This window comes from Lineus longissimus, chromosome 1 (assembly GCF_910592395.1).
Source record: "Lineus longissimus chromosome 1, tnLinLong1.2, whole genome shotgun sequence".
In the NCBI taxonomy this organism is placed as follows: domain Eukaryota; kingdom Metazoa; phylum Nemertea; class Pilidiophora; order Heteronemertea; family Lineidae; genus Lineus; species Lineus longissimus.
In genome coordinates, this window is record NC_088308.1 from 342,329 (window position 1) to 359,360 (window position 17,032).

At 43.3% G+C, this 17,032-nt stretch overlaps 1 protein-coding gene across 2 annotated transcripts; it reads left to right on the top strand.

Moving 5' to 3' along the window:
- The first annotated feature begins 1,173 nt into the window (after window positions 1–1,173).
- LOC135483178 (transient receptor potential cation channel subfamily M member-like 2) lies at window positions 1,174–15,940 on the top strand. 2 transcript variants are annotated; one of them, XM_064763816.1, is made up of 22 exons: window positions 1,174–1,236; window positions 1,771–2,406; window positions 2,689–2,765; window positions 3,268–3,454; window positions 3,815–3,995; window positions 4,168–4,334; window positions 4,602–4,803; window positions 5,018–5,416; window positions 5,675–6,118; window positions 7,383–7,541; window positions 7,864–8,016; window positions 8,547–8,646; window positions 8,841–9,066; window positions 9,439–9,705; window positions 10,196–10,342; window positions 10,939–11,193; window positions 11,595–11,769; window positions 12,090–12,258; window positions 12,485–12,672; window positions 13,030–13,162; window positions 13,607–13,753; window positions 14,298–15,940. In XM_064763816.1, the coding sequence occupies exons 2-22, from the start codon at window positions 1,810–1,812 to the stop codon at window positions 14,548–14,550; spliced, it is 4,626 nt and encodes a 1,541-aa protein (XP_064619886.1). In that variant the 5' UTR covers window positions 1,174–1,236; window positions 1,771–1,809; the 3' UTR covers window positions 14,551–15,940. The 2 variants fall into 2 exon arrangements, with proteins under 2 accessions (XP_064619886.1, XP_064619895.1); XM_064763825.1 differs by lacking the exon at window positions 1,174–1,236 and adding an exon at window positions 1,450–1,521.
- The last annotated feature ends 1,092 nt before the right edge of the window (window positions 15,941–17,032 follow it).

A 17,032-nucleotide genomic window follows, 5' to 3' on the forward strand; every position in this document is an offset into this window, starting at 1 on the left:
TAACAATGTACCCTAATCATGTGATCAAAGGCCAGCGCCAATGCTAGACGTCCGTTTTTCATAGATAGAATTGTCAAATGCTCGTGAAAACTAAACTGAAACCAACTTTGTCCTATCGTTGAAATATGAATTCATTTAGCAGAAAAATCATTCGAAACGCAAGTTCTTATTTCGTTTTCGTTTCATTGATTTCTGTCCGTTCAATTGGATTCAGTGAAACAACCCTCAAGAAGAAGAAGAAGCGCTTAGTACGGCAACACGTCCGTCCCAAACCACACTCGGATTACAGCAAGTAGCTGGGCCAATTTCCCCCAAGCTACCGTTTAAAAATGCTCCAACGACGGATTCATGCAAGCACTCTATCCAGACGCCTGTCAACTATAATTTCATTCAGGGTTTCAGTTGGCTTTCCAATGATAAATGTGAGATAAGGTCTCACTCCTCAGTTTCACCAAATCCTGTCGTGACATCAAAGCAACACATGGGATGCACACAAGATATCACCCAGATGTGTGCCGAGATCAAACTACTGGCACCAGGGCGGGTGCAGACCTTGACAAGACTCGAATTCATAGGCCGCGGTCGCAGTTCGAGACGATATCAGTGTTCGTGACAAGGTTTTACTGCGACACTGGTCCGCACAGAGAAGCTGATGAATAGTGACAATACTCTGACCAACTCAAGAATTCCATGGTTTAGGTATGCTGAATGGCGACATTTTCTTGCAAGCTTATCTCAGCAAACACTTATTGCCGCACTGTTCTCTCAATTCCTTATCCTCCTCACAAGTGCACATATTTTGATGTTAATGAATTCATTGGTTGGTTAATAAAAAAGAAAGGAATTTTATTTGTGAATAACGTTCAAAACTAAATAGCCTTGGTCATACGCTCCAATGACGATTTCGTTGGAAACGCCATATGTTACCTGATCATGCTTAGTTGTTCTCGAGAAGGACAAGACTCTGTTCAGGAAGTGCTTCATAGAGGCCTATGTTTCTTTGCCAGACTCCAGCCAAGTTTCAGGCGATATTCTGTGCCAACGTTGGGCCAAGATCGGGCCGTTTGGCTGCCCTAATCAGAAAAAAGCAAAAAGTCCCAGGGAGCGAAACGCCTGGGAGCAAAACGTGCTGTTACCTCCTCTTGTCGACAGGAGGCAGCATCTGACCCAGGTTACAAAATGGCTGCCGGTGTAAACAATTTTTGGTCTGAAAGAACCCCAATAATTGTCATGAATGTAAGCGCATTCAGTAATCATATCACACAGTAAAAAAACCGAAATACATCAACGATCAAATACCACAAATATGTTTGGTTGACAGAAATAGGTCATTCGTCTTCGCACTCGACTGATTGTTTGAGCATTTTCCACTCGTAAAAATAGCCCTACTAGATACAATGTATAGGCCTACACATAGTCAAAGAGAGTGCCTAAGTCAGTGAGTGATCTACTATATCCCAACTTTCGTTTGTTATATTTCATACTTAGTGATACGGTTGAGAACTTCTGGTGCTACTATAAGTATGTTTAGACCAAACTGGTGGGGAAGGGCACTAGAGACTATACCTACCAGTACCTGTACCCATGTCCTCTCGCATGTCTCGTCTCATGTCTCGAGTCTTCCTGAACCTGGACCTGGACCACGTCATGGTGGCTTATTGGCCACACAGGTCACTTATTCCAGACTATTTTAGTTTTCCTGTTATTGCTTTAAAACACCTGTACCCTCTGCTATTGGTATTCATGTCAATCAGTTTCCTTTCCTTACAGAACAAAATGAACAAGAACTGCTGAAGGTTGACTTGAGTCATGTCTAACCGTTATAGTCAAGGTGTTCGGCAGCCGTCGGACGAGTTCCCACTCACGGAAGAGGCTGTGAGAGGTTTCCATACAAATGTTGACGACCGTAACAGCCAAATTGAACAATGGCGTGACGGATTAAACACCGGTTCACACGATGAGTCAGTTTCTCCTGGCGATCAGGATGAACATGAGATCGGATCAAAACACAACCGACAGCGTAAACGGGTCAGGCGGCGGAAAACAGTTGAAGGCGAGCCAGTTATTGATCAAAGTTTTGGTAATCTGAATCGAAGTTATTCACCATCTCCACATGATCGGAACGATGGCGGACCGGTGCCTGGGTTGTTGGTCAGTCCGCCGTCCAATTCGACCGGGTTTGGCCTGGAAAATGAGGAATCGGGAACAAATGCTATCATGAAGTCTGATCCATTGGCTGTGCATGAAAGTGGCCATAAATTGGGTGAATCGAGCCTGGTTCCTAAACGACCTTCTTTGCACATGCCGAGGAATTCAAAAGGTGGCAGTTTCTCAGGCGCTCCAAAGCATCGGTGTGACTCGAGGGAAGCCCTGTTGAAAAACCAAAAGAACTTTGATGTGAACAAGGTAAATTGAAATTTTGCAGGCTCATCATTCAATGTTAGGATGACATTACCGGCTGATGGGGAGAGAGTTATTCAAAATTCTTCCTCACTACTGTTGTTGAGGAGAAAAAGACATGGAGCAGGCATACTACAAAATGTAATGTTATCAGTTATTTTTAAGTAAAACTTGTCCCAGGCTCCATGAATTGGCCAGATTTGAGTTTGAGAAGTGGCTTTGCTTCCATTATGGTATGAATGTGATAGGTATTCCCCAGACAGAATTACATATGTTGTGTGTTTTCAGGAATACTTCAAGGAGTATGTCTCCAAGAACTTCACCCATCGAATGTGCTGCCGCTATGTCAGTGATCCCAAGAACAAGTAAGTATAGTGGAGCGTCAACTCGTGACTATATCTGTAGTTGATTTAGGGGCCAAGTCAGGCATGGGGTGGAAAGAGTGCTGGAAACCAGACTTGCAATGTACAGGGTTTTTCAAGGGTTGAAATGTAAGTTCTCTAAATATATAGAGCTTTAAACTGTACAACAGTCTCAAAGAGCATTACATTCAGTCCTTAATTGTCTAATCCAGAACTTCTCTTTAGAAATCAAGGCGCTCGCGTACTGTGATATACACTTGCCATATAAGGCCAGTTGAAGTGTCACTGGCAGAGCCTCAAACCCATGACCTCCTGATCACAAGTCAGATGCGCTTCCACTGTGGCAAAGACTCTCAGATCCCAATCCCGAGCAAAAGTTCAAAAGTTTTTTAAAGTCTTTTACGCTGATTCAAGAGCTTCGGGAAGGGGCTAGTCTTACATGAAGAAGAAGACAACCTTAAAATATGAGACATGGCATCTGTATTTTGAATGTATATTTGTTCAGGGAGCATTGTGCCTGTGGTCGTCACAAAGACTGGCACAGTTATGAGGACGTGGTGATATTTGAGAACGATCACTTCCGCGGTCGGGAAACATGGCATCCTGACACGCACACGGTCGAGGTTAAACCAGATTCATTTGGAGAAATAGAATTCAATGGTTTCGGACGAGAATTCGATGTGACAGTGCCTGTGAGTATTTTCGATATTTGTTTGGAAAGAGTATTATGATATCTTATACACCAACCGGCAAGTCATGCATGCTGGCTTTCTACAAAAAACAGTGGAAGCAGTTTCGAAACATGGACTTCAAAACCAACCATGTTTCTGAAACTTGACTGGCCAAGTCAGGCCACCAATTAAAGAAGTTATCAGGGTACTCCATTTTAGAGAGAGAGTCATGCTGGAAAGTGGAAAATTTAAAAGAAAATTTCAGGAGGACAAGGCCATTTTGAAGGACACCGGCTACCATGACTTTGGTGGCCTTGGTTAATTGGAGCCCTATGATGTGTACAGCTCAATAAATTTTGAGGTGATTTGTATTTTTTGCAGTATATTCGGGCTGACTACCAAGTGGACTTTGAGGCACTCTGGGAACTTTTGACAAATGGTTGGAACCTGCCTCCGCCCAGGCTCCTGATCTCTGTCACTGGTGGCAATAAGAACTTCAACATAAAACAGAGGCTGCTGACAACATTCAAGAAGGGTCTCATGACCGCTGCTAGTACAACCGGTAAGAACTCTTTATGCATATGTGATGGTGGAGCTCATTGAAAAAACAAATGTAATGTATAATCATATCTTTTTGAGGTGTTTCATCGTCAGGAATTGTTTGAGTCTGCATAGACCATGTCCTTTCATTCTCCACCTGGACATGTCAGACACTAACTATGCTCTGCTTGCAGGTGCTTGGATCATCACCGGTGGAATGTCTGCAGGCGTGATGAAACTAGTCGGTGAAGCCGTGAGGGAGAATGTGATGAGTTCTGGTGGACTAAACCAGAAAGTGGTTGCTCTGGGGGTAGCAACCTGGGGGTACATTGATAACAAAGAGGCACTTGAGGGTGATGAGGTAAGCATTATAAGACCTACAAGTATTTAAAGGGCTCCCTTTGCCTAGAAAATGATCCTTTCAGTTCAGTGCAACCTACCATATGTAAACAGCATCAGAGACAAAGGACGACACTGTGACTCAATGTCACAACTCCTCAGGACAGCCAACTATGTTACCGAAAATGGAGTGACACTGTCTAGGTTGGATCTCGAAGATTTTGAATGCTGAAAAAGTTTCACTAGTACAAATAGATGATTTGGAACTTAAAGTGTTGATTTTTTTCAGAATGAAGGTGCATTCCCTTGCTCTTACAGCATTGAGGATCTCCGTGGTGTGCGGCACACAGCACCCCTTGATCACAACCACACACATTTCATCCTGGTCGATAATGGCACCGAGAAGAAGTACGGTGTGGAGATCGGGTTCAGAGCTGCTCTGGAAACGTTCATCGCAGAGAAAATGGAGACCCAAGTTGGAGAAAATCAGAGTGAGTTATCGTCATGAATCACCGGCTGTAGCAATCACTGATGTACCCATCAACAACAGCCTACAAGTAAATTGAGACCGAATCTTCAACATGACAAAACATGTACTGCAGTCCTACTGTTTTTACCCAAGATGCACAGCTAACCACCATAGTCATGAAAATGGCTACTTGTGGCCTTCATGTCGGCTGATAATATGTCGATTGTGTTTTGCAGGTGTGAATGTTCCCGTTGTTCTCCTCGTCCTTGAAGGAGGTATGAGTAGTATTGAATCTGCAGCAGCAGCCATCAAGAACAACATCCCCATCGTAGCATTCGAGGGATCAGGCAGGGCTGCTGACTACCTGGCTTATGCTTACAAGATCACCAGAAACATCGCCAATGAGGATGAGACCATTTTCCCAGAACATTTTGACGATATCATGAAATTCAAAGCGGAGAGGAATCTTGACTGGAGCAGGGAGACCGAGGCCAGTAAAGTGATGAAGATTGATAAATGTGTGGACTTGGCCAAGGACTGTTTGAGGGAAAGGAGACTTGTGTCTGTCTTCCAACTTGACACAGACTCGGATCCTAAAGACATTGACAAAGCTATTATCCATGCTCTGTTGAAAGGTATTTTAAGCTTTTACAAATTCATTAAAATTGTCTTCTTATCAGTTCGATGTAGAGTAGAGCCAATGTGAATATGCCTGAACATGTAGACAAAAGTCCTGACGAGGATATCTCATTTGGTGGCATAAGCAGCTCTCAATGGTGACATACATGATATAGCAGCTGCTTATGCACAGGAAAACACCTCATTCCACCCCAGTGCCATGATAGCTCACTTTGAATTGTACTGTTTAAATACTTTCCCCATTCCACTTGCAGCAAACAAATCGCATGCGTCGACCCAACTGAACCTGGCCCTGGCTTGGAATAGGTGTGATATAGCCAGAGCACAGATCTTCCAACCAGAGAACATGAAACACTGGAAGCAACAAACAAACAAGTTATACGATGCTATGTTCATTGCCCTTGTTCAGAATCGTGTTGACTTTGTGCAACTTTTCCTGGATGTTGGAGTTGAGATGAGGAAGTTTGTGTCAGTCCGACGACTTCGTGATTTGTACCACAAGGTTCTTTGTGACAGGCATTCGGGCTCCAGCAGAACATTGTTAAAGAATCTCATCAGGGAGGTGCAGAACACTCTCAAGTTCCACTTGTGTTTCTGTTACAACAATAAGGAGATGAAAGAGCTTCCCAATCTCTTGTACATCATCGGGAAAGTCTTCCGTCATCTGGTAGGAGACCAGTACCCCAACATGTATGAGGGTAAGTAGAGGCTTTCTAATCTGTTGTACATCATCGGGAAAGTCTTCCCTCATCTGGTAGGAGACCAGTACCCCAACATGTATGAGGGTAAGTAGAGGCTTTCTAATCTGTTGTTCATCATCGGGAAAGTCTTCCGTCATCTGGTAGGAGACCAGTACCCCAACATGTATGAGGGTAAGTAGAGGCTTTCTAATCTGTTGTACATCATCGGGAAAGTCTTCCGTCATCTGGTAGGAGACCAGTACCCCAACATGTATAAGGGTAAGTAGAGGCTTTCTAATCTGTTGTTCATCATCGGGAAAGTCTTCCGTCATCTGGTGGGAGACCAGTACCCCAACATGTATAAGGGTAAGTAGAGGCTTTCTAATCTGTTGTTCATCATCGGGAAAGTCTTCCGTCATCTGGTAGGAGACCAGTACCCTAACATGTATGAGGGTAAGTAGAGGCTTTCTAATCTGTTGTACATCATCGGGAAAGTCTTCCGTCATCTGGTAGGAGACCAGTACCCCAACATGTATAAGGGTAAGTAGAGGCTTTCTAATCTGTTGTTCATCATCGGGAAAGTCTTCCGTCATCTGGTAGGAGACCAGTACCCTAACATGTATGAGGGTAAGTAGAGGCTTTCTAATCTGTTGTTCATCATCGGGAAAGTCTTCCGTCATCTGGTAGGAGACCAGTACCCCAACATGTATGAGGGTAAGTAGAGGCTTTCTAATCTGTTGTTCATCATCGGGAAAGTCTTCCATCATCTGGTAGGAGACCAGTACCCTAACATGTATGAGGGTAAGTAGAGGCTTTCTAATCTGTTGTTCATCATCGGGAAAGTCTTCTGTCATCTGGTAGGAGACCAGTACCCTAACATGTATGAGGGTAAGTAGAGGCTTTCTAATCTGTTGTTCATCATCGGGAAAGTCTTCCGTCATCTGGTAGGAGACCAGTACCCCAACATGTATGAGGGTAAGTAGAGGCTTTCTAATCTGTTGTTCATCATCGGGAAAGTCTTCCGTCATCTGGTAGGAGACCAGTACCCCAACATGTATGAGGGTAAGTAGAGGCTTTCTAATCTGTTGTTCATCATCGGGAAAGTCTTCCGTCATCTGGTAGGAGACCAGTACCCTAACATGTATGAGGGTAAGTAGAGGCTTTCTAATCTCTTGTTCATCAATGGTGAAGTCTCTCAGGTTTCACTCTCAAACCACATAAATTATCCTACGTCTCTAATGTGTTCAAGGAAATGACTTCATCAGAGAATTTATTTTTCCAGGCAAGGAGTTTGAAGTGTCCTACGTGAAGTTCAACTCAGAGGTGGATATAGTACTACCAGACGATCAGTCCTACTCCGAGAAGGAGAGTAATCACCAGTCTTCTGAGAGCAGTGTCAGAAAGAGTGCATCAGCGTTTGTGGTGGAGAATTATGGAAGTGGTGAGCAATATTTGAACAAATAGGTTCTGTTAGACTTCGGACTATAATTGGGCGGTCAAGACGTTCATCTGGACATGTGGCCTCTTTCTGACAAGTTTTGTCACAAATTGACAGGGATTAGTCTGCTTGTAGTTTTCCTCTCCTCAAGTCTGCAATGAGTATCAATGAGGTTTTAGGTCCACATTTCAGCTCAATGGATGCTGCTTCGTGTGTCCCTTGGTATTAACTTAGGAAGTTTCAAACTTTGCATGCTGATGAGGTGTTTGACATGGTCTCTTGAGTCACCAAGACATATTTGGAGAGTTCTCTTGTTTCCTTTTAGCTATCCAACTGAGTGGTCAGTCACCAAGAAGAAAACGTATCAGGAAACCACAGGATTTCTCCAACCCTGAGCGCGAGCTGTTCATCTGGGCCGTCTTACTCAACCGCCGAGAACTGGCTCTTCAGTTCTGGAGACAGGGGAAAAATCATGTTGGTGAGTACCTGTCCTGTGGTCTTCCCTTGTATTGATGTTCTTTTGGGACACCGCTTTGAAAGAGGAGCAATCCAACACTTGCTGTGTTCCTTTGGTACTCTTCAGCAACAGATGGTAGAGGGGGTCCGCTTTGTAAGAGGAGCAATCCAACACTTGCTGTGTTCCTTTGGTACTCTTCAGCGACAGATGGTAGAGAGGTTTTTTGGGACATTTCCCAAAGGACCATAATGCTTGTATACACTAGTAACAGCACCTGCTAGCCTAGTGATTGCACTTCATTCAAAATAGTGTTTACTCAAGTGGATGGGTGAGACGAAAGAAGGCAGAATTAGAGAGTTTGGGACCATTCAACATTTTCATGCTTTTGAGTTGTTGTTGATTGTTCAGAAACCACAAGTTGGGTTGTAACAATGCCTACTCTCGCTCTTGTCGATTGTGACTGACACTGAGGATCAATGAGCTGATGAGACAGACAGTGATACTCGCAGTAACATCCTTTCTCTGGTTCACCATAACTTGTTTGTTTGCAGGAAGTGCCCTGATTGCAGCGTCCATGTTGAAAGCGTTGTCCCATGAAGCAGCGGCCATGGAAGAAATCGACCTTTCTGCAGATTACCTGAAGCACTCAAAGTAAGTCTCTGCAGCTAGACCCAGCCAGCAATTATAATAGTGCAGTCACTTTGCTAAGCATCAACCCTCTCATCATGCTGAAAGTGTTCTTTCTGCCAGTTCAAATTTGGTAGTTACATATTCTAGTTACTTACGGATGAATTAGACAAGAATGTTTTGTGTGTACTTTGATGTATTAGATTCTTTTATTTCAGAGATTATGAGAAGTTTGCGATTGGTGCGCTGTCTGAGTGTTATAACATGGACAAGCGCCTTACACACTGTGTCCTCATCCGTACCATTGATAGCTGGGGTGGGACAACGTGTCTTAACCTGGCTGATACTGGTGAACACATGGAGTTCATGGGACATACGGCCTGTCAGACACATCTTAACCGCATATGGAAGGGAAATATGGCTCTGTACACTTCCGTTTGGAAGGTAGGTGAAATCCTTTCGACTCCTTGTGATGTCTGTCTTTGCTAAGCAATTGATTAGAAACTTTACCAACTTTCCTTGGTCGGGCCTCTTCCAAATGGACTCATTGGCTGCCTAGCCACCGCCTTCATTGACATCTTGATCCTTTGGTCAGGCTGTTTTCTGTTTGGCTTTGTGGTACAGTCTTGGACTCTCAATGGCCTGTGAAAGCTGAGGCAGGTCGGCTTCAGCCTTAGCTTTTCAGTGGTGTCCATGTAAAATTCGAAGTCCTGGGGCCAAAACAGCAATAGCTCCTGGCAAGTTGGGCTGTGAACTGCAGGTCCCTGTCCAATGCCTTGTCTGATCTTTCACTGTGAATAATCTTCCTTCTTCCAGATTTTGATCTCCACAGTGATACCTATTATTATATGCTGGATCCAGTTTGCTCCGACAGAATCAGCTCAGTCCAGAACCAGGTCAGAAGTTGATCGCAACAAAGTTACACCCGGGAAGGACGTCGAGAAAAATAAGAAAAGTAAACAAGTGCGAAAGGGCAAGGTGTTCCATGTTGGACTGACGGGAACATCACCGGGAACAATCGGGTTACACCGTGCAATCTATTACTTCTACACCGCCCCCATTACCAAGTTCATCTATGCATTTGTAAGTTCGTCACATGTACTTTCAAAGGTTAGGGTTATAGTAGTGACAGTGATAGGCATGGTCTGAGGTGCTAGGCTACCTAGATAATGTGGTCTAGAAACCCCACACGATAACATTTTTGATGACCTTAGCTTTGTCACTTGACTTTTATGGGTGAGATGTAACATTGTACATTAGTGTCTATGCCAGGGTAAAGAAAACATACAGGAGGTACATTGGTGAATGAGTAACCCTTAACTGCTCCTGAATGACTCGGCGTCATACCTTCTAACCACTCTTATCACCAATAACTCATATAGAGAAACCCAAAAGAAGGCGACGTGGTTGATTATTGTTGTCGTTTCCTAGGTAACGTGAATGTTGAGAGCGTGGAGGAGGAAGGATTCATGCACACTCTTCAAGCTGTGTTTGAAAAGGATATAAACTGCTTCTTTTTTCACAGCACTTTTCTAATTTTCAGTAACGATTTCACCAACTTGTCATATTTCAGCTCTCTCAGCTTGTCTACCTTGGGTTGTTCAGTTACTTCTTGTTGACTAACTTCTACCCGTATGACTTCCCGAATGGTTCTCCAAGTGTCTATGAGCTCTTCACCATCGGCTGGACATTCACACTCATCGGTGAGGAGTTTAGGCAGGTAAGTTGATCATTAGAATCTCTTCAATTAAGAAATCTTAACACTCTGTTCAACCTCTAAGGACTACGTAGCCAGTAACAGACTCACCGGTTCAGTTTAATGCTGACTTTTTGGTGATACACTAACTTTGTTCCTTTTGCATTGCTTCTTCATTCCATCTGAAAAACAACTACAACTATTATGTTTTTTAACAAGGTATTAAAGTCTGGAGAAAGAAAAAACTAACTCTAATTAATACACTTTAGCAAGCTGATCTGTACAATTTGGTGAGTCACTTTCTTTTTCTGGGCTAAGTGTTCCCGCTTGCATGAATATTTCACTCAATACCTCAAATCCAAAATCACTCTATTGGGGCATGTGTTTGTGTCACAATATGTTGAAGGTCAATTAATAGTACAGCTTGTTCACAAAATGTTGACAGTGTTTATTAAAATCTGGCTGTGTGTTTATGAAAAGGAACAAAGGGATTGATTTCAATAAACAAAACATTGTTGCCAGCAATCCAAGGAGCGAGTCGCTACACCAAATATGCTAGTCACAATTCACGAAAATTTCTGAAAAGAATGTGGTTCATGCTTTCTATTTCTCAACTTCAGGTCTTCACAAGAGATCCGCATTCCGTCCAACGGAAGGTGAGCGGGTGGTTTGTGAGCGTCTGGAACAAATTTGATCTCCTCATCTATGTGATCTTCGTGACGGCGATGATTCTACGCTTCAGTCTCCAGCCACAGGAGATCTATTACGCTCGGAATATGTATGCTGTGAGCCTGTCACTATCGTTCCTCAGATTCATGCAGATGTTCTTCTTCCATAAGGATATTGGTCCGAAGGTCATCATGATCAGGAAAATGGTGAGTGATTGTTGGTGTCAGACAAGGCCTGTCCTCTTGTCACAGATGAAGAGTTGGGTGTGAGGTAGTGTCAGACAAGACCTGTCCTCTTGTCACAGATGAAGAGTTGGGTGTGAGGTAGTGTCAGACAAGGCCTGTCCTCTTGTCACAGATGAAGAGTTGGGTGTGAGGTAGTGTCAGACAAGGTCTGTCCTCTTGTCACAGATGAAGAGTTGGGTGTGAGGTAGGGTTCAATGTCATGTTAAAGAATGGAAAAATGTGGCTGTGTTAGGGAACCAGAAATTTGCACCATCTGATGCTGCATTGCCGCAAACTTTTGGGGTATGGATTCAGTCACTGTAACTGAACAACAACTGAACTGTACAATGAATGACTCTGCTCTATGCACTTGTCATTTGCAGATGGTGGACTTGATGTTCTTCGTCATCATTCTCCTCGTGTTCATCTTATCCTACGGTGTGGCCAGTCATGCATTGCTCTACCCAAATGCTGCATCAGACTGGCTTCTTCTCAAGAATGTGCTCTACTTGCCATACTTCCAGATGTATGGAGAACTCTTCCTCGAAAACGTCGAAGGTGAGGACAATGATTATCAATTCGAGGAGATGGATGGCTTGGCAAACACCATGTTCCATAATGAAATAACCTGTCAAGGAGTGAACACAGAATTTACCATTTTCCACGTCAAGCATCTGTTTCAGTCAGAAAGGCCGTTTTGGGAGTTCCAGCCAATGGATTTGTTGGGCAATCCTGTCCTGTGCTACCCTGGTGGTAAAACACATCAGTCTTAAAAGGAAGTTATACTTGCCACTACAGTTAATGCAAGATGCGTTGAAAACACTGCATATCAATGCATGTATCTACATGTATCACTCATAAACCATGTTTCATTCCAGCAAAATATGACAACACGACAGACATATGTTCAAGAGATCACAATGTTTGGAAGAACGACCCCACAATCCAACAATGCCCAGAGTTCAACAGTGTGGCTATCGTCCTGTTCATCATATACATGATCATGACCAACATCCTACTGCTGAATCTTCTCATTGCCATGTTCAGGTACGTTATTACAGTTCCCAGATGGTGGCTTATAGACCCCAATAAGCAGGTCGATTCAAAAGCGCCAATCCAATGTTCTTAATCTTCATCCTCCTTCAACTTGATTTTCTAGGTAGGTGCATGCGCAGAAGTTCTTTCCATACTTGTGATATCAAGATTTCAGCATCGTCAGCTCTATCACAGGTCAAATCTGTGTGGAGAGACTTACAGAATATTTCTCTTTCAGTTACACATTCCAAATGGTGCAAGAAAACTCGGAGCTTGTCTGGCGTTTCCATCGGTTTGCCCTGATCCACGAATATTTTGATCGCCCGGCAATGGCTGCCCCAATTATCATCTTTGGTCACGTGTATCGGGTATGCAGGCATATCTATCGTAGGGCAACCAAAGCATCCATGTACAACACAGACTTCAGTAAGTAGGCATTGATGACCTGTGATGTCGTAGACATTGATGACCTGTGATGTCGTAGACATTGATGACCTGTGATGTCGTAGACATTGATGACCTGTGATGTCGTAGACACTGATGACCTGTGGTGTCCTGAAAGTTCTAGAGGAAACTATAGGCTTGAATGCTGATGGTCTTTGTCGCACAATTCCTTGTAAGCAATGGCGTAATGAGCTGAAAGTATTCATGATTCATCTGAAGATCTAATACGTGTCGGCTCAGGATTTGCTCTGGTAGACTCCATATTCAGTTACACGATTATGATGAAGACATATTAAAACAAGAGGATATGAGTACGACATTGAAACGTCTTTCCTTCAGAAATGAACTTCAGCAAGGAGAAGAGCCATCAGATGATCATGCTGGAGAAACATGCCATGGAGGCATTCCTGGCCAAGGCCAAACTGAAAGATAAAGATCAGATGAGCCTGAAGCTCACTAACACTGGAGAAAGGTAGGATTGAGACTCCAACAACAACTTTGGTTAACTACATGTACTCTTGCAGTATTCACACCCAGCCATCTCATCTCACTTCTGACCATTTTTACAAATCCCAGACAACTCATGGATTACAACGAAGATGGTTGTGCACCTCTTAAATATGTGGATATGAGAGGTGTGGCATTTTCATATCTCTTAGATATGTGGATATGAGAGGTGTGGCATTTTCATATCTCTTAGATATGTGGATATGAGAGGCATGGCATTTCCATTGGATAATTGATGCACGATATGCTCTCCACCAGTCATGCAGGAAAATGACCTGTCCTATCGCAACAATTGCAGTGTGTGCACTTGACAAAACCAGTTATGAAAGAACTATTGTGAATGCTACGCAGGAAGGTTTTTTGCAAAGAAAAGTTGCTGTTGTAGTTGATGTTTGTAAACTCACTTCAGGGTTGAGAAGATCATAACTGATGTGGAAGAAGTGAAGGAGGTTGTTATCGGCATGGAGCGCCCACCGAAGGAAAAGATTGCTTTTGACGAGTCGGGTGGTAAAGCAGTGGAAAGCAAAGCTAGCAAGGAGCCTGAGTATGATTATGGGTGAGTGAGTGGTATAGAGACAGTAGTCTTTATAACTGGACTTCGACTTTCTGCCAAGACTGAGGACACGTACGGATTGCTGGAAACAGGAAAGGGTCATTGTAGGGTCACACTTTACACAAACCAGCGAGTTTCTGGATAGGATTGTGGTCTCATGGCTAATGTGACATTAAGAGAATAAAAATTGCTCCCGGGGTTTGACTCAGCAACTGAAATATTGCCTTCCTTTCGAGTCATGGAGCTTTTCTTCCTAGCAGTCAAATTCAATTTGCTTTTGGTTTCCAAAGACATAGTGATGTATGTGAATCATGTTCACCTCTTATTGGAAGCTTCAACTGAAAGTCAGAAGTACTGTTGGGTATAGCCTGAGTTGATAGATGGAAGGGTTTCAGTGCCGAAGTACAGTTTTGGAATTGATTCTTAAATTGAATTGTGTTAGTTTGTACTTGATTCGTGTTATGAAATGACCAGTCTCAGTATAGTAAATGGCCAGTGGACTACTTCAGATGACTGAATGGCTCAGTATATCATTATATCCTTTCAGCTTTGATCCAAAAGAAGAGCTCGAGCAACTACACATCAAGTTTGAACACTTGGAGCTTAAACTTGCTGACCAGAATGACCACATGCAGCGCCAAAATGCACAAATGGATATCGTCCTCCAGCAGTTGCAGCATCTTATTGATAAGAAACCCAGGAAACGAAAACCACGAACGACACTGCCTCCTGCCTCGGATGAGGACCATGGAGAGCGGACACCAAGAAGATTGCCGCTGGTCGAGTCATCAATTGCCTGATAGAGGGAGCTCTGTAAATCATGGATGGCCGCCACTAATTTATATCCCTGAATGAAAAAGGAATTGATAATGTAAACGGACCAAGTGCCAATGTTTACGGTGCGGGTATCATTCTAACCCATTTTGAGTCGGTCTCCTCTATTTTGATCAAACAGTTATCAATCAAACATTTGCTGTGATATTAATAGTTCCTTCTTAACTGTGATACATTCAAGATAATATGAAACCTTCTTAGCCAGTTGCTGTAATGCCAACAATTATAACCATATAGTTGAACAATATGAGGAGTATGGTTATAGAGATAGTATTCATTTTCTTGTTTACAGATTTATACCCGTACAGTTGTATGTAGAATTTATTTCAGAGATATAAAATTAAATTAAAATTTATTTATTATAGTGTCACCCCTAATGAAAGGGCCAACCAGCTTTTTGGCTTATAAGACACTATTTACTTCCAAACCCCTATCTCTAATGCCATGCGCCTGGTGAGAAGGCAGTTTGAACCCTGTATTTAACTAGCTGGCAGCTAACCAACCGGCCGCATCGAAAAGAGGTTACCAGCGGGCCTCGAACCTTCGACCTTCCGTTCACGAGGCGGACACCTTAACCACTAGGCCATCAAGATTGGTCCTATTGTGTCTTGTTGTGTACTATTGTACTATTGTGTCCTATTGTGTCTTGTGATATAAACGCAGTGATATATTTCCACCCAGGTATAATGATTCTGTAAATGTATAACTCTCATCAAAACTCTGTCTTATCATAACCCTTGCATGTTATTGTCCCATCTGCATATAACTGTGATCCTGGACGTTTTTTGGTCATTTTATTCATGATTTGATTTTGATGAGTCTTCACCAATAGCATCAAAAGTAGATACTGTGATACTTTATGAATATATCTGGTTACCTTTGGTCATTGACCTCCTAAACCGGCTTCATTGTAGAAAAATGGAGTTCTTCTCTGTTTCTGATTATAGATATTGCTGATTAGTAGTGGCATGGTGGAACCTCTTCCACCAGGACACTGATTGTCTGAGTTTAGGAGACTGATTTTCGTCCCAAATTTGTCATTTACAATCATGTAACCTTTGTAATGAAGACACCTATCTTTTGAGAGGGGTGTCCTCAGTATAGAGAGGCTCTGCGGTGTTATCCAATGATGAGATATTTGTATACATGTATATTCACGATAATGAGTGTTGAGCATTCCATGACCTGTCTTCGTCGGTTGGACACGAACAGAAGCCACCAAGTTTGTGATGTCTTGTGGATACTAGTGGGACATCTTCCGCCTACCAACCACATGACAATTGAATGTTATAATAATGTCAGCTGTTTGGATTTGATAGCTGGTTGTTTTTGATAGATTAGATATTGAATAAATGATTTTTCCTAAAAATGAAATCAATTGTTCCTGTTAATTGGTCTTTTCCATGTGTAGAGTCTGGTTGTGATTGTCACATCTCTGTCACAATAGGGCCATTTAGATGACAGGCGAAAATACTACATTCAGATCCCGATGCGATTCGATCGAACCGCATTTAACTCTAGAAAAATTGCGCACATTTAGACGATTAGCGCAATCCGGTCTCATCTGGACGCATTTCTGCAGATGTGGATTTCTCCAATATCTGTTGCTGGTGGAGGTGTAAAAATATACGTGAGTACGCCTTTTGACAACATGATGAGAGTGATTAGACGGTCACAGCCAGGCCGAATCAGTCCTGGCTGCTCCACCGTGTTGACAACATGATGAGAGACATGAGACGGTCACAGCCAGGCCAAATCAGCCCTTGCTGCTCCACCGTGTTGACAACATGATGAGAGAGATGAGACGGTCACAGCCAGGCCGAATCAGTCCTGGCTGCTCCACCGTGTTGACAGCATGATGAGATAGATGAGACTCTCACAGCCAGGCCAAAACAGTCCTGGCTGCTCCACCGTGTTGACAACATGATGAGAGAGATGAGACAGTCACAGCCAGGTCAAAACAGTCCTGGATGCTCCACCGTGTTGACAACATGATGAGAGAGATGAGACAGTCACAGCCAGGCCAAAACAGTCCTGGATGCTCCACCGGTTGACAACATGATGAGAGAGATGAGACGGTCACTGCCAGGTCAAAACAGTCCTGGATGCTCCACCGTGTTGACAACATGATGAGAGAGATGAGACAGTCACAGCCAGGCCAAAACAGTCCTGGATGCTCCACCGTGTTGACAACATGATGAGAGAGATGAGACGGTCACTGCCAGGTCAAAACAGTCCTGGATGCTCCACCGTGTTGACAACATGATGAGAGAGATGAGACAGTCACAGCCAGGCCAAAACAGTCCTGGATGCTCCACAGTGTTGACAACATGATGAGAGAGATGAGACAGTCACAGCCAGGCCAAAACAGTCCTGGATGCTCCACCGTGTTGACAACATGATGAGAGAGATGAGTCGGTCACAGCCAGGTCAAAACAGTCCTGGCTG

Coding starts and splice junctions, on each gene's coding strand:
- LOC135483178 (XM_064763816.1), top strand. CDS start 1,810: ATGTCTAACCGTTATAGTCAAGGTGTTCGGCAGCCGTCGGACGAGTTC. Junction 8,647..8,840: donor GATTACCTGAAGCACTCAAA/GTAAGTCTCTGC, acceptor CTTTTATTTCAG/AGATTATGAGAAGTTTGCGA. Junction 9,706..10,195: donor CCAAGTTCATCTATGCATTT/GTAAGTTCGTCA, acceptor GTCATATTTCAG/CTCTCTCAGCTTGTCTACCT.